Source organism: Bidens hawaiensis, unplaced genomic scaffold, assembly GCF_021521415.1.
Source record: "Bidens hawaiensis isolate Kalapana, Puna unplaced genomic scaffold, B.hawaiensis_p1.1 tig00419510_1, whole genome shotgun sequence".
Lineage (NCBI taxonomy): Eukaryota > Viridiplantae > Streptophyta > Magnoliopsida > Asterales > Asteraceae > Bidens > Bidens hawaiensis.
Window position 1 is genome coordinate 73,292 of NW_027504885.1, and position 17,105 is coordinate 90,396.

At 38.9% G+C, this 17,105-nt stretch overlaps 1 protein-coding gene and 1 pseudogene across 1 annotated transcript; one reads left to right on the forward strand and one right to left on the reverse strand.

Annotated features, from left to right (window-relative positions):
• Positions 1-3,732: 3,732 nt before the first annotated feature.
• Positions 3,733-8,350, reverse strand: LOC143609201 (proteasome subunit alpha type-3-like). The gene is made up of 9 exons (XM_077084024.1): positions 8,170-8,350; positions 7,978-8,061; positions 7,424-7,497; positions 6,506-6,592; positions 6,345-6,429; positions 5,264-5,310; positions 4,861-4,926; positions 4,531-4,621; positions 3,733-3,887 (listed from the first exon to the last, which is right to left on the reverse strand). Exons 1-9 carry the CDS (start codon positions 8,311-8,313, stop codon positions 3,816-3,818), a joined length of 750 nt encoding a protein of 249 aa, XP_076940139.1. The 5' UTR covers positions 8,314-8,350; the 3' UTR covers positions 3,733-3,815.
• Positions 8,351-9,898: 1,548 nt separating this feature from the next.
• Positions 9,899-11,609, forward strand: LOC143609202 (protein ROOT PRIMORDIUM DEFECTIVE 1-like; annotated as a pseudogene).
• The last annotated feature ends 5,496 nt before the right edge of the window (positions 11,610-17,105 follow it).

Consider the following 17,105-nt stretch of genomic DNA (forward strand, 5'->3'; position numbering starts at 1 on the left):
ATACATAATATAAAAATATATTAATATAATAAGTACGTGTCATAAATATATTTTCTTTAAATTTAAAATGTATATAAAGAGTTTATGTTTAAAGAGTTCACTAACATTTACAGTAATTTTTTAGACATCTTTATATTATAGAAAACTATAATATTTTTTTTTTATTTTTGTTACAAATATTTAATGTTTAATAAGTTTTAAAAATCATAGTCAAAATTTTCCATTTTTCATATTTAGTATAAAACTATTGTGATAGTTGAACAACATTGTGTTTATAAGGACGTCATGAAGGCTGTTCAAAAAGGAAAATTTGGTGTATTTTTTAGTTTAGCGTTTAGTGTTTAGGATTTAAGGTATGAGGTGAAAAACATTTTTGTGAAAGACTAACTACATCTTTCAGATCTAAAGGTCGCATTGTTTTAAATGTTGATTCCAATGACATTGCTTCATTATTGTATACCGATGGTAGAATAACTCATTCTCGATTTAAAATTAAAATTCATTTGACAATATAAATCGACTATATTTGTAGTACATATTTTACATAATATAAAGAGACTTAATTATTATTTATTTTATTTGTACTAAATTATTCATTGTAATTTATACATTAACTTATCACATGCAATACACGGATTTCTAAAGCTAGTATATATAGTATCTTGATTTTTTCAAAATTGTGCCCATGGAAAAAGCATGCCATGACCGGATGCCTACATCAATCACCCTTAGGTAGCGTTTGGTATGAGGTAATTGTAGGCGGAATGGAATGGATCATTCAAAATGAATAAAATAAAACACGTTTGGTTGTCTTCGTCAATGAAATGAACTATTACTAAGAAAACGAAAATCCTTCCATATATATCATTTTTCATTTATTAGTAAAAGGTGTTTTTTTTTCATTCCTTCAAGGAATGAAATGAAATGATTAACAATTATTATTATTATTATTATTATTATTATAATTATTATTATTATTGTTATTTTCTTATAGTATAACTATTATTTAATTATAACAACTATTATATATCTTATTATTATATCGCATTATGTTATTATCGTTCAATTAACTAACAAAAAAAATATGTGTCTATAGTTTACTATCTAATAATAAAATAATAATAAAGTGATTATTCATTTTATTCTTATGTGGTAACCAAACAAGATAATGGAATGATAATGATTCATTTCATTCATTCGTTCATTTCATTACCTCATACCAAACAGACCCTTAGATGTTAAAATTCATTGATGATGATAACAATAATAATAAAGTGAAATAATAAAAGATAGTAAACGAAGGAAAATACTTTAGATGTATTATTATTGTTATTTTGTTGATTTTTTTATAAATGTAGGGGCTAATTTTAAATATTTGATCACAAGGGGTGTTTGGGTGTTATTTTTAATTACAAGAAGGGTTTTGGGTTAGCATTGGTGAATAAGAGAGTAAAAAGAGAATGAAAAGCTTTTGCTAGTGATGAATTAAAGTAAACGTTAATTGTCATTGATAATGACGAATAAGAGTTAATTGTCATTGCTAGTGGTGAATAAGACTTAAATTGCAATTGCTAGTGACAAATAAGTAATTTACAATTCTGATATCTTACACACTCATATTGTTCCCTTATTCATCAATACTAACCCGAAAGCCCATCTTGTAATTAAAAACCTTACCCAACACCCCCTTCCGATTAATTTTTTGAAATAAACACCATTTTTTAAATAAATTCTATTTTGTTTGGTTTGTTGAAGTAGCAAGCAACTAGGGATGTTCAAAAAGTTTGTGGGTGGTGGCTCGCTTGAAAATAGCTCGAAAAAAGCTTGGCTCGGAAAAGCTCAATTCTAAATGAGCTCGGCTTGACTCGGCTCGATTTCTGAACGAGCTGAGCTCGAGCCAAGGCCAGCTCGGCTCGTGCTCGATCTGGCTCGACTCGTTAGCTCGGCTCGTTTATATTAAACCTTAAATTTTAATATCTATATATAATAATTTCATATCAAGAAATACATAAATAAAAATTATACATATATTATGCCACTATATATGTAAAACCTTATAAAAGAATAATTAAAAAAACATATAACGTTAAAAATTCTCTAGTTTATAAATTTTATATAATATGTAGGTTAAAATTATAATTTTTTCTTTTATATATCAAAATTTGTAAAATATAAAATATAAAAAATAAAAATAAAAATAGACGGAGACTGACAACACCAGTTGACAAGAAACAGACTGAGACTGAGATTGTGACAACCGTTGTTTTGGAAGGTTTAGAGGCTTCTCACCTCCAGACTATACTTCCTGCGCTCAGCCAAGTGCTTAGTGAGCCTGTCGCGAAGAGAGCCGTGCTTAAATATCTCCCCCCGCCATCTCTGACTGTCAGGTTACTTACTATATACTTTCTATTCTACCTTGTGTTTCTTCCTCTTCTTATTATTATTATTATTGTTATTGTTATTATTATTAAAGGTGTTGCAGTTTCATAATTAGTTGTTGATTATTAGGTTTCTCTCGAAGGCTTTCTAAACTCTGAAATGGAATCTCTGCATCCCGCTCTACAACAGTTTGTAACCAGCGCTGGCGATGGCGTTCATGAGCCAAAGGCCGACGGCAACTAGTATCAACATTCCTACCCCCTACCTAGTACTCTGTTTACATTATCATCGAATGCTCTTTAGCTTTTGTTGTTTTCATGTTATGGTAATCGCACGCGTTCACTCTTTTTTCTCATGAAGGTTGACTTATAACTATAATATAATAGTCTCTGTATTTCGTATCTATGTGAATGCCTCCTTTGATATCTTTTTTATGCCGTTTATTAGTGTATTTTCATTATTAATAATCTTCTACGGTTTCAATGGCTTGTTCGTTTAATGGATTTAAATTTGAACCTAAAATCTTATTGATCTTGTTGTAGGAGATCCAGAATAACCAGTTGTTGTAATATTCTATATCTATGCTGCATCATATGTTTTCTAGGCCACCCTTCAGTTAAATGAAAAGCTACTTAACAGTAGATAGCTTGATAGGTTATAGAATTGATCCAACCTTATATAAATAGAACCGTGTGGGGGATAAGTGAGGTCGTATATTAACTATTTATTTGGGCATGTATCATTTGGTTGCTCTTTCATGGCCACAAAGTGTTGCCATAAATGAATTGACAAGGGCGTCCTTCTATTATACCTTGACGATTCATGATAATGCGAGTTAGAACCCACCAGAACAACTTAATCACATCCAAAATGCTCATTAAGGTAATACAAACAAGAACCAAAGCTCCCACATTTGACCACCATATCAGCTATGCGGCTAAGCCTTCAAAGCTCGGTGGGGCTTTGCCAAATATCTCGAATACTGTCGGTGGCGAGAAGGAGCACAGCCCGTGAGAGCACAACATATGTTTTTGCATCTCCACAGACAATGTTTTGCATTCGTCTATGATTTCCCGGGTTGAAAGTTGGGTATTCTTGGCAAGCCGAAGCTATGTGAGGAAATCGGAGTCTGCACTCATTATCTTCTTCTCACATTCCTCTAAATAGGCGTATAGCATGACTGAAGTTAAACAAAACAAGAATGCTCGGCTCTACCCAGTCATAATGGGTGTTAAATGACTAAACTGGGAAAAATAATAAAGGGGGATTTTATCATGATTTTGGTAGTAGTTAATCATAACAAAACAAACCTGAATGTTGACATAAAAATTTAAAGGATAAAACCGAAATGTTACAATCTTTGGATAGTGTGATCAAACTCCTTACTAGTAACAAATTCAAAATGGAAATACAAGACAAAGACAAAGGATGAAAGATTAATCAGCATCCATTTCTTCCAATGCTGTCTTAGCTGCTTCCTTCGCTTCCTCTAAAAGTGCTTCTGGCACCTAGTTGTATGAAAATTTAATGTTTAGACACTATAAATAAGGTTCGTACAAATTTCATATTCTAGTCACTAGCGTCTTGTGTTCGTCACAAATTGAAAAGATAACCATAAAACCCGACGTTCAAGGGGGCATTTTAGGGTTAACTTTCAACTCTAAAGTTTAGTATTAACTTTTAACTTCAAAATTTTCGATTGAATATTTTTACTTTTTGGAGAGGGAGTTGTAGCTTTTGAATCTCACGTTTATAAGATGTGTGTTTATAAGGGTATTATTGTAATTTCTTTTAAGTAGCCCTAAACCATGCAGCAGGTATATTGGTGAATGTCTAAAACTTGATTAGATGTAACTTTTTTTTAATCTAAAAGTTCAGTTAAATACTTATTTTACCCAACTGTCAGCAGGGTGTATACTATTCGAAACTCAATTCATAACAAGCGCAAAAAAATACCTGTTTTGTTTATGGTCTATTTGAAAAAAAAAAAAAAAAAAGTTTACAGATTTTCACAGCATTGGCACACAAGATTTTCAGATGGATATTATACGAAATTAATATTTTTTAACAACTAGTGCTTCCGTATAAACACGCACACACACAAAAAAACTGTGCTTGATTTAAAAAGGATGATGGTAAAAATATTATTACCTTCTGGTGCTGACGGTTTGATTCATCACAAACCCAACTCATCTCCAATTCAAATGTTTTGTCCTTTGCTTCGTCATGTACCCCATAGATTCTGTTTTTACCAGCATCATAAAGTAAAAATAAACACATAGAAAACTTACAATTAAGTTTTAACTGATACAGATATTGAAAGCAAAAAAAAAAAACAAATACAAGGTAGGTAGAGACCACCAGCTATATTAGGTACTCGAACGATAATCGCTTTATTATTATTATTATTATTATTATTATTATTATTATTATTATCTGTGTGAAGGTATTTAACGTTTCAAAGTAAGAAAAAAGACACACATTTTCGCTACTTCAATAACACCTTGTTGACAGGTCATCTCAGAAAGCTTCAACTTTTCAATCTCACTGCAGTTGAATGATTAAGTAAATAAACATCAAGACAAGTATCTTAAGATAATCATGCAATAAAAGACAAGTTTGAACCATACGCTTATTATGACCAAAAAGTAACATAAGTGGAGTCTAGATTCTATAACTCCACAAAAGATAATAAACCTAATTTCTTGAATAGAAAGTAATGCTATAATAAACCATTTGTTTGCACTTAAAAATAACTTCTCATCAAAAGAAGAATATCTACAAATCTAGAAGCAAACATTCATAACATTTACTTAAGTTTTCGTGTTACAAAACATAGAAACTTGCATGACGTCACTTAGGATAAAATAGAACATTTACTTACGTTTTAGCAGCCTGCCTGCCCTTCCCAATTGCAGCACCAAAATATCTCTATATAAAGAAGCAGCAAACAAACATTCAAATGAGCATATTATCCACCCATATAGCAAACAAACTTGTCATCAAAAATTCACAATGCACTTTCTATAGTGTCTTCTTTTAGTACATGTAACCTTTAAGTGCCATTTAATCATTGAAATTTGTAGTACTGTTTCATTTAATCATTCAGTCAGCATGTACAGTTAAACTGTTCCAATTTTCAAGTTTCATTGCTAACTTGTATAATGAAAGTGTTCATGTAGTTTTTAAAGAATTGCTGACTTATCAATAAAGGGGAGAGTTCAAATAAAAACGACTAAGATACTTCAAAACTCGTAAAAACCTATTCTAAACACTAATTTTACATTTATTATTGTTTTCATTCTTGTTACTTGTTATTAATCTTTATGAAAACCAAAAAAAATAAAAAAAGTAAATGTAGTTCACGAAAATACATATATGTGGCTCGTAATCTACATATGTTTACCTCGTATGATATACATATATGTAACTTCACAAATACACATTTTTTTTTCTTTTCAGTTTTGACAAAGATTCATAATGCATATGAAAAATATAGCATTAACAAAATTTGTGTTTGAAAGTGGTTTCTATGAGTTTTTAAGTTAAATGTGGTTTTCGTTGGAACTTTCCCCTACCAATAAAAACTATAAATATACTAGTGAGTAGTGACTGATCTTTATTGGCATGTTCACATATACTGCCAAGTGGAGTACCGAGTCAGTAATGATTTTCTAAAATCTTTACTGACAAGACAATAATGTGTTTGAAATAATACACTTGAACTGCCACGCCATTAAAGAAACCGTCTAACAAGTTACAGGTAACAAAATGACTAAACTGGCATAGTTTTACAAACTTGAACGATTAAATGGCACAAAAAGAGTACCAACTACCAAGTACTAAACTGGAGCACTAGAAAAAACACATAGCTATTTTGTAACAAAAACCCAAGTTAGTAAAATTAAGTACATCTTAAATCACTCATATTACAGTCAGTTATACCAAAAGAAATGATTACTCACATAGGAAACACCAGAAGGTTCAACCATGTATAATTGTGGGCCATCACGGTCATAGCCTCCGAGGATCACACCGGATCCAAAAGGTCTGCAGAATAAATACTAATCTCAGCATATAAAGGTGTTCGGAAATTTAAAAGTGATGGAAAATGTTTTTAAAGTACCTGAGCCACCAGTAAAGTGTGCATAGATGCACATAACTGGCAACGCGGTCAGCAAGTTCTTTAATTGGAATAGGTTCACCATAAGTACTGCAGGATTAATAAAGCTATTTGTCAGCATAAAATTTTCATACAATACTTAGATAAAACATGAAGTATCTTGACATTTCGATACTAGTGACACTATTTCAAGGTATAATCTTTGCATGTTTACAACAAGATAAACTAGTGCAAGTCTATAAAGATGCTACAGTTAGCTATCATTGTAACTCCCCGTACTTTTTATCTAAAATAGAAGTGTGCTACCTCTAAATATTAGCTACCACATTCTACAAACAAAAACACAAATTCAAATTAAATGTGTCCAAATGAAAAATAGAGTATGACACGTGCACTATTCATATATAAACTATCTCTAATGGTTGCTTCATTTGCTTTACAGAAAATAGTGACCATAATGCAGGATAAAAGACCCTTAAATACTCTGAATCTCTGATAAAGTATGATACAGCCAATAGACTTTTTTGCATTTGTGCTTCACAAGCTTAGCTTTACAAAAACAGACTAACAATGACCACAATGAGTAAAAAGGACCCCCTTCAAATAAACAAAGCTACAGATTTCACGAAGTGACAGCTAGCTATAGTAGCGCCAATCATATTATAAGCTCAGAAAAGGAAAAACATATGTATTGCTATACTGTCAGTCTGTCACTGACTAGTTGACACATACAAGCTCATGGTATCGTTCAAAATCTATTAAACCATACTTATGGTATCCCCAAAACCTAAAAACTGACTAGTTGACATATATGAGCTCATACTATCATTCAAAATCTATTAAACCATACTTATGGCATCCCCAAAACCTAAAAATATAATAAAAAAGAATCGACAGAACAGTGCATGAAAGTGAGCTAACTTTTCATAATTGTGAGCTTCAGATTTGGCTCTCGCAACAATCTGTCTCCCATCTGCAGCTAGCCCTGCTACACCCTATATGTATCAAGTAACAACAATTAAAAGCTACTATGTGAGTAGTAACATACAATGGCATGTGGTAGATCAAATTGACCAATCAGCACCTTAAAGTTACTTAATTAGTCAACTACTACACAGATAGGGGTGGGTGTAAACTAGCCGAACCTGAGCCTCAAATAAAGCTCGTTTAACGAGCCTTTTGTATTTTTAAGTTTGACCATTTTTGGACTTGTATGTATTAATTTCACACTGCAAAGACGAGCTCGCGCTGAGCTTAGGCTCATTTAATGTTTTCCACAAATATGACTAAAATCGTATATAAATGAATAAATTGATAAATAATAAACAAGCCAGGCTCGAGGTTAAAAACAGCTCACAAGTCGAGCTTGAGCTTTAGAAAACGGGCCAAGCTCAAGCCCTCGTACTCTTACACACCCCAAGAAATACATAATAGAGCATACATGTATATATAAGCAGTAAATGATTTAAAATTACCATTCCAGAATGACGGTGTACGGAATGGATTCGACGGTTGGATCCAGGCAACATCATCTTGGATGCAATCAGCTTCTCAACTCCCTACAAAATTATTACTTATAATAATAATAATAATAATAATAATAATAATAATAACAAGTAGTGTTGAATTAATTAATTAATTAGGAAGTGAAGAATATGGTTGATTACAATAACGATGCCGTCTTTGCATTTGATGCCGACGACGGTGCCGCTGTTGTCGACGGCTTTAGCTGCGTACTCGATCTGGAAAACCCTACCGTCCGGTGAGAAAGTCGTCACCGATAGATCGTAACCCGTTCCTATGCTACTCATCTTCTTCTTCTTCTTCTAGAATTTGATACCACCGATTTTGGTTAATTGATTTCTCAAGTGAACGAAAGAAAAGGGGGAAGTTTATAATAATCAATCGAACTGCTTTGGTTTGTCTTTCTTTCTTTCGTCTCAAGAAAACAAATGACAAACTACACCCTCAATAAAATTCTTATTTGCAACTGCGCCCCTTCTAAGTTACTTTTTAAAATTTCCCATGTATAAGACGGGTCCATACAAAAAGCTTCAGCCTAGGAACTCGGTCAAAGGAACTTTGAAAAAGCCCACTCAGATTAAAATTGATCTGAGCCGAGACCGAGCCAAGGGTGGCATGTGTGTATGAACGTTTTTAGAGTGGCCAATTGTTTTTTTATAATCCTTATTTCTAATTGCCAAGTATCATGCAATTTCTAAGTTTTTATGAACTATTGAATGAATGTTTAACTAAATTAAGTCAAACTAGGCTAGGCCCAAGCCATTATTGCTTGCTTAATTTCAAATCCAAGCCAAGCCCGAGCTGGCTCGTGAACTACCTAGATAGGGTATGGGATAAGTTGATGCCCAGACTGATTACACAAACCTGAGTCATACACCATAAAAATTAGTAAAAAAATCCCTTAACCTCTTTTACTAGCCTCACTATGTGAAAATGTAACTTTTCTTTAAGAGTATGTATTTGATCAAATATTATATACGTATGTTTTGAGTAGTATCAAACTTATCATTTAAAATATTGTCATCCCATTTACGTATTTTAAATATTATAAACATTTTTATGGTGATGCCATTATGTATGTAATTTGTCATTTTTCAATATATTTTAGCTATGCATATCATATTCAAGTATGCCTGATATCGAATGACCTGACAAGTATATGGGACACAATTTTACGATCAAGCATGGCATTAAGATTATTAATAACTGTCTTATTGCTATCTTATATTCAAATTATATGAGTGTCGTGTTGGTTGGTTGCGATTGTTCACCCCGAACCAACCAAGTTTGTTGACAATTTTTTTGAGCCTTAACATGTGATTAGATCCGACGTGCTAGTATGTTGCTTGGCCCAATACAAACGAGCTGTTGAGTAGAGGTGCCAAATCTGGTTTTTTTAATACCCGGTTTTGGATATAGAATCGGGTTCAGGTATGACCGAGTATTGGGAAACGGGTATTGACAATACACAGGTCGGGTCCGGGTATTGTCTCTAAAAACCATACCCTATGCACGAGGTTCGGGTTGGGTATTCTAAAACTGGGTATTGAAAAAAAAACCTTGTTCTCGTGTTTTTCGGGTATGAATTGGAATTTTTAAGAGGATGTACTTTTTTTTGGTGTTTTTCGAGCATTTTTAAAGTATTTTTTTGGTATTTGTAAAACTCGGTTTTGAGTATTGGAAAAACTCAGTTCCGGGTATAGAACCAATTCAATATTACTATGTATAAATCGGGCATGGTTTACATTTTTTGATACTGATAGAGTTAGATACGAGTTCAGATACTAAAATTCCGGGTTAAAACCGGTTTTTTTAGGGTTCGGTTCGGTTCGGGTTTTTTTCACCTCTACTGCCGAGTATACTCGTTATGTATCACTGTATCTCTTCTCAGATCTCTTCGGCGACGGTAACCGGCAACGGAGGAGTGTTTGGAGCAGACAGATTAAAATTAATTAATCTCCAAAACTCATTAATTTGAATACTTGTAACAACAATGGTGTACGCAAAACCCTAAACTCCAATTAGAGACATGTCAAGGGTTCTACACCGATTCATACACAAAACTCATTCACCATCTCATCAACATCACCTCAAGTTCGGGCCTTTCAACTCCACCACACAACGCCGATGGAAGAAGCCAGCAGTCACCGCACAAACCCGGTTGGAAGACCGAACCAGAGACCTAAAGCTCGATACCCTCATGTCCAAACTCCACAAACTCAACTTAATCTTAAGGCTCCATGACCTCATGTCCACTCGCCGCAGAGGCCCTTTCGTTTCGGTTCAAATCATGTCTCGTTGGACCCACATTGTCGGTTTAAATGTACCAATTGGTCGGTTTATTAGGAATGCCCGCCATGTGTTCGACGTATTTTCTCACCCGGTTAAACGGAATGTTTGTTGTCGGTTGACTTCCAAGATGAGTCTTTTGATTCAGAAAGAGAGTAGGGTGGTTAATAATATGGAGTTGGATAATGTGAGAAGGATAAAGAAGCTGTTGATGATCTCGGTTACGGGTAGTCTTCATGTTCATGCTTTGAGGTTGATCAAGCGGGAATTGGGATTACCGGACGATTTTCGTGAGTCGATTCTTGGAAAGTATGATGATTTTGAGCTGGTGGATTTGGAGATAGTAAGATTGGTTGATAAAGGTGATGTTGATGGGGATTTGAAGGTGGCTGAAGTCGAAAAATGGAGGGAAAAAGAGTATAAAGAAAAGTGGTTGAGTGAGTTCGAGACGAAATACGCGTTTCCCGGTTCATTTCCCGACGGGTTTCAAGATTAAAGCTGGGTTTAAAGGAAAGTTAAGAGATTGGCAGAGGCTTCCTTATATTAAGCCTTATGAAAAAGAAGACGGTTTTCGGGCTGCATCTCGTGGTGGGATTGAGCGGTTTGAAAAGCGGGCGGTTGGGATTCTTCACGAGCTTTTAAGCTTAACGGTTGAAAAGATGATGGAAATCGAATGACTGGTGCATTTTAAGAAAGATTTTGGTATCCCGGTTAATTTTCGTGAGCTGATTTTGAAGCATCCGGGAATCTTTTATATATCTACGAAAGGTTGTACACAAGTGGTGTTTCTTAGAGAAGCATATTGTAAAGATGTTCTTGTTTCTCCGAATCCTGTGTATGTTGTTAGGAGAAAAATGTTGGATCTTGTTTTGTTGGGGTCCAGGAATACTAGAGAATTGAGAAGTCAAAGTGAAGTCAAGGAAAGTGTTGGTAATGATGATAAAAATCAAGATCAAGATCAAGATCTCGGTGGCGTCGTAAAGGATGATTTTGTAATCTCCATTTTAGAAAATTTTGATGATGATGAGGATGAGGATGGGAACAGTGAGGACAGAGAGGATGATTATGTCTTTCCAGATGATGATGGTTGCCAAACATGATCTTGTGTTATATCTCAAGTGATCATGTCGTCTTGTATTATTATAATAGTATCTAACTATGGAGCTTATGTGCGGGTCAAAACAGGCCCAACCCGTCGATCTTTATTACCATTTCATACAATGTTGATGGATTCAAATATGATTATGAATTATCTCTGTTAAGATGGTTCTTTTTTGTTTTTTTATTGTATATAAAGTGGTTTAGGGCATTGTATCTTTTAAGCATTTTAAATGAATTTCTTAATAATACATGGTAGATGGCTTTTTACATGTTTTAGCTAAGCTTGTTACCAACAAAAAACCTCCTGAATTGACCCAAAAGTGGGCTGAAATTGCGATAGGTGGTTGCAGTTATATCAGAAGCTCAGTGCTGTTTATGGAAGCTTCAGGTAGTGATAAAGAAGCTAAGATTGTGACAACTGTTGTTCTGGAAGGTGTCGAAGAATCTGACCTCCAAACTCTACTTCCTGATCTGGTTTTAGGAGATATCCGAATCACTTAGTTGGCATATAATATGCCAAACTTGTATATGTTAGTGATTGAGTTGTTTACAGAGGTCAAAATACATACAACAAATTGTATTTTGTATAATGGTTTATGTGTGGGCCAAAACAGGTTGGTTTTGCTCGACCCGTCAATCTGCCCATTTTTTTTGTAAACAGTTGATGTATTAAATAATGAAAAAACTCTAATAATATACTTTTTTTTGGTTAATTAGGACATTGTATATTGTAAGCATTTGAATAATACATGAGAGGTGGCTTTTGATCAGTTTTAGCATGTCTCAGTTTGAGCTAATCTTAATATTCAACCCAAGACTTGTTACCAAAAAAAAAACAAAAGAAAACCTGAATTGACACAAAAACTGCCACTTATAACAAGTCAAGCATCTTAATTTCTTCCCAATCAGGATAGGTGGTACGTTGCAGTGCTGAAGAAACACTAACCGGACCCCGGACAGATTACTGGTAACCTGGGGGTTGGATAGCTGTTTCCCACGAGGGGTTAGACCCTTGGAAGATGGTTCTTCTGATAACCTGCAAAACAGACACCGTGAGCTCGTCACTGAGAAGGGGGGGGGGGGGGGGGTTCCTCCTTGTGACCACCCTCCGGCGTGAGAATCAGACTAGATTGCTCTTTAAATATAAAAGTATATTAAGAGATTGCTAGAGCAGATATCAGGTATATTATGATGATATAAGATAATGTAATGTGTTGAGATGATCATACCATTTGGGGTATTTATAGCCGAAGGTAGGTTTCCAAGGAGGTATGGCCGGCTGCAACAGTGTTCCTGTTCCACCAACAGTAGCCTACGCACGTGCCTTGCTGGTAGTTGGTGAGTAGGCAGCGGCGGATAGTGACCAGGCCTGCTGTATACTATTCCCTTTCCACCAACTGCCGGCTACGCACGTGGTATGACAGTAGTTGGTGAGTAGGCAGCGGCTAATAGTGATACAGTACAGGAGCATGCTGCTCGCCATACTGTATCAGTGAGCTGTCGTATCTCTGATCAGATCTTTCGCCCATACCTCGTCAGGTACAGTAAAAGATCCTTCAGTATACGGACTGGCTTATTTGGGCGGGAGTATTCCCCCTCCCGCCTCTGTGCGGGATTGCTCCCGGCTTGGCTCATTCCTTCAGGTGACACTGAATGATCGAGAGCTAAGTGCCTTGTGCGTGTAGCCATGCTGCGCGGGTGGCCTTCCCTAATGGCTTGTATCCGAGGCTGCGGGGACAGGCGGAGTCCTTCACCATTGGGAGGCATTTCCTGCGGGACCAGCTTGCGTACTGCGCGTAAGGACGTCACGTCTCTGAGCATGGTTGGTTCCGCGGATCCAGTTGGTCTCTGCGCAGACTTCCCTGTTTAAGGTGAGTCTTGCGGGTCCAACTGGGCTCTGCTGGGACCTACCTCTTCAAGTCCCCCCAGTCCAATGTTCTTCTCATGCGTGTTTAATAAAGTGAGGTGAACTTTTGGACTTAAGCGTAGGGTTTTGAAAAGGGTTTTTTAAGGTTTTCCATGGGGATTCCTCCCGCGGAAGTCCTTGTCACTTGCAGAAATGCCCGAGTTTCCTGCTTGGTCTTTGGGTATGATGCGGGTAGGTCTGTAACCTCCTCGCAAGTCAGGAGCATTGAGTCCCAGTTGTATGTATTTTCCATCAGGTTTTGGTAGTTTTGAACATAGTGATCAATTATGTTAAAACCACCAATTCCATTCTGGAGCTTCAAACAACGTAGTTTTCGACGTTCCTGCTATGCGGGGATGTTATTTCCGTTTCCGCAAGCATTGCCCAGAAGATCCTTCCTGGTTTCAATTCCCAGCGGAGCGCTAGGTATGTGAAGGGTTTTGCCTTAACACTGTACCAGCGCTCGTCTTACGGTTACTTTACTTCCAAGGTTTTCCTGGCATCAATTCCCTGCGGATGCTAGGTATGTGAAGGGTTTTGCCTTAACACTGTACCCGCAGCCGTCTTATAGTTACTTGGTTGCCGAGGTACTTGGCTTCAATTCCCTGCGGGTGCTAGGTATGTGAAGGGTTTTGCCTTAACACTGTACCCGCATCCGTCTTTCGGTTACTTGTTCACCAAGGTTTACTTGGCGTCAATTCCCTGCGGGTGCTAGGGGTGCTAGGTATGTGAAGGGTTTTGCCTTTACACTGTACCCGCATCCGTCTTACGGTTACTTATTTGCCAAGGTTCTTGACTTCAATTCCCTGCGGGTGCTAGGTATGTGAAGGGTTTTGCCTTTACACTGTACCCGCATCCGTCTTACGGTTACTTGTTTGCCAAGGGGTAAGGGGTATTTTCCCGCTTACTTTTTAATATTTTCGAATTTTGAATTTTGAAATTCGAAGAGTTGGTGAAAAGATAAGAACAGTCCAAACCTCTGAAACGTCGTGCGACGGTTTCTTCTGACTGTCAGGACGTGCAGGAAGTTATGGTGACGTGACAGAACATGGTCATTCCAGTCGCTTTTTCTGGCGCGTGGGCACGATTTTTCGGGCGCGTGGCCGCGAAATTACCGGCACGCGTCCTGTCAACAGCTGTTGCCAGCTTGCTTTTTGCCACGTGTCATAGTTTCATTGCACCTTCGATTTCTCTCTCATCCGCATTAAATTCACCGCATTAATTGCGATTACTATATAAAGGGGGAGAGGGTTATTTGTAATCCATACTTTTCACTCTTCTCTTCATCTTTAAGGCGATTTCCGGCGAATACTCCTTTATTCAATCGAGCATTCTCTCGAAATCGTTCTTTTCTTCCTCTGCAAGATGTCTTCTCGTGATGCTGAAGCTATAGCTGACGACAGGGGTACTGCTGGCGAGTGCTAGTGTGCTCTGCCCGGCGATCAGTACCGGTATGTTGTCAGGAAGTTCATGCTCGATCATCTCGAGCCTGAGTTTCCTGAATCCCACCAGACCGTGTACGATGCCCCCAGAGGCAAGATCGGGGTTTATACTGCATTTTTTGTCTATGGGAATCTTAGATTCCCATTGACAAAATTTGTTTACCGTGTCCTTGAGAGGCACGGTGTTCATTTGACCGAGCTGCACCCCATGGCGATCGCCAAGATTCGCCATTTTGAGTGGGTGTGCCGGATTTTGGGCATCGAGCCCCATGTGGACCGCCTGATGACCTTCTATACCTGGAGGTGCATCCAGGGGTGGTACACCTTGACGACCCGTATTAAGGGTCTGAAGATTTGCGACACCGAGCGCAGTCTTCGCGCGTGGAAGCAGGAATTCTTCTACATTTCTGCCCGCGCCATCCCCCTTGCCATGAAGTTTAAGAATGGCCAGGCGATACCGAGCCTTCACGCCCCCAACTACCAGGAGGCGGAATGGTTTTCGAAGATATCTCGGATCCAATCTCCGGTTTACCGGTTTGCGGAGTCCGGGATGGTCATGTTAGGGATGAGCCGGGTGTGGAAGGATGCGTCTCAGGTTCCCATCCTTCTCGAATACGGTTTGAACTCTATTCCCTATGGTACGTCTTGTCTTTCTTTTTGATACAAGTTTGTCTTCTAACTGTTTCTTTTCTTTCAGAGGGAAATAATTTGGAGTCGCTTCTGTTCCCGCGGGAAACCGACGGTCCCGCGCGGATGGGTACTCGTGCTCTGGACGAGGGCGAGTTGCCCATCCTGGAGCAAACGGCGGATCGTTTTGTGGAGGTCTATCCGCTGGGCCACGAGATCCTGAGCCACCGGCGGCCAGGTAAGGCGATATTCTTTCCTCAATCTCTCAATGCTGTACCCGCTGTTGGAATTCTTGACCTGTCTTCTTCTGAGGAATCCTCAGATGCTCCTCCATTGGTGCGGAAGAAGAAAGCTGCTGCCGGCGGGAAAGGGAAGGAGAAGGCCTTCACGGCTGGTCCGGTGGTTCTATCTGACTCGGAGTCAGATAATGAAGAGGTGGCGGGGAAGCCCGGTGGTGAGAAGACCACTGTTCCGGAGGCTACGACCGTTACCTCCGGAGAACCAACGAAGACGACGGTGACCGGTACCAAGAGGCCGGCTCCATCGGGTTCCTCCCCGCCCGTCCGTACGTTCAGGGTCAAGAAAACCCGTAAGTACAATCATAATGTCTTTGCAGATTTATTACTTCTTAAATTTATCTAACACTTTCTTCTTTGTGCAGGCGTGGATGTTGACGCATTCCGTGGTGAAGCGCAGGGGAGTACCTCCCCGCCAATGATGGTAGGCTCGGTCAGCCTTCCTGAGGCGTCGACCCAGGCGCCTGCGCCTGCATCCGCTGGTCCAGTTGCTCGTTCCTTTGAGCCAACTGTTCCGGCCGAGATGACGTCACCGCCGGCCGTGAGTGCGATTTTTACAGCATCCTTCACGGAGCCGGCGGTTACTGCTGCTGCTGAAGAGGCGGCGACCGCGGCGGCGACCACAACGGCGACCACGGCGGCTGCCACCATGCCCGCGCCACCGGCACCTACGGCCGGACCATCAGGTACGCGTAGGGCTTCCCGCCGATCTTTGCCTCCTTCCCGTCTGCCTGACCTGTTGGATGGATTTCCTTTAGGTTCAGGTGATGGGTTTGGCGGCTATCGGCCTGTCATTGACCCTACAGGTGCGTAGGGTTCCTCTCTTTTTCCCTTATGTTTTTTATCATCTTTTCCTTACTGCCTTTGTTTCTTTTGCAGTGTCGGATTCCAATGAAGTGTATGTTCCGCGATGGAACATACGCCGAGGAACAACCCTTCGTACCCCTGTGGAGTGCGTGGACTGGGCTCGCCACGCTGCTCCTCATGGTGCGTTGGGGGAAGCCATGGCTAGCTACCAGGAGGGTAGGCTAACCAATGAGCTTCGGGTTCTCCAAGCCCGGATGCAGCCGCGCGTCGAGCTGCTTTGTCGTGAAAACGACAAGTTGAAAGCAGCTCGCGCCAAGGACGTATCTGAGGCGCGTGCTCTTCGGGAGGAGAACCAACAGCTGGCGGCAGCTGCCGCCGACAAGGAGAAGGCCTTCAAGGCCCTCGAGGTTGAAGTTCAGGCGCGACTCGAGGCCCGCTCCAAGGCTGCCCAAGCTGTGAATGAACAGCTTCGGCTGGCCAGGGAGACTGCGCGAAACGCAACCGAGAGGGCTGCCAAGGCTGAAGCCGTTGCTGAGCCTTTGCGTGTGGAGAATGAGGAGCTCAAGGCCAAATTAGAGGCTCTCCAACGCGCTCATGATGCCTTGGCAATG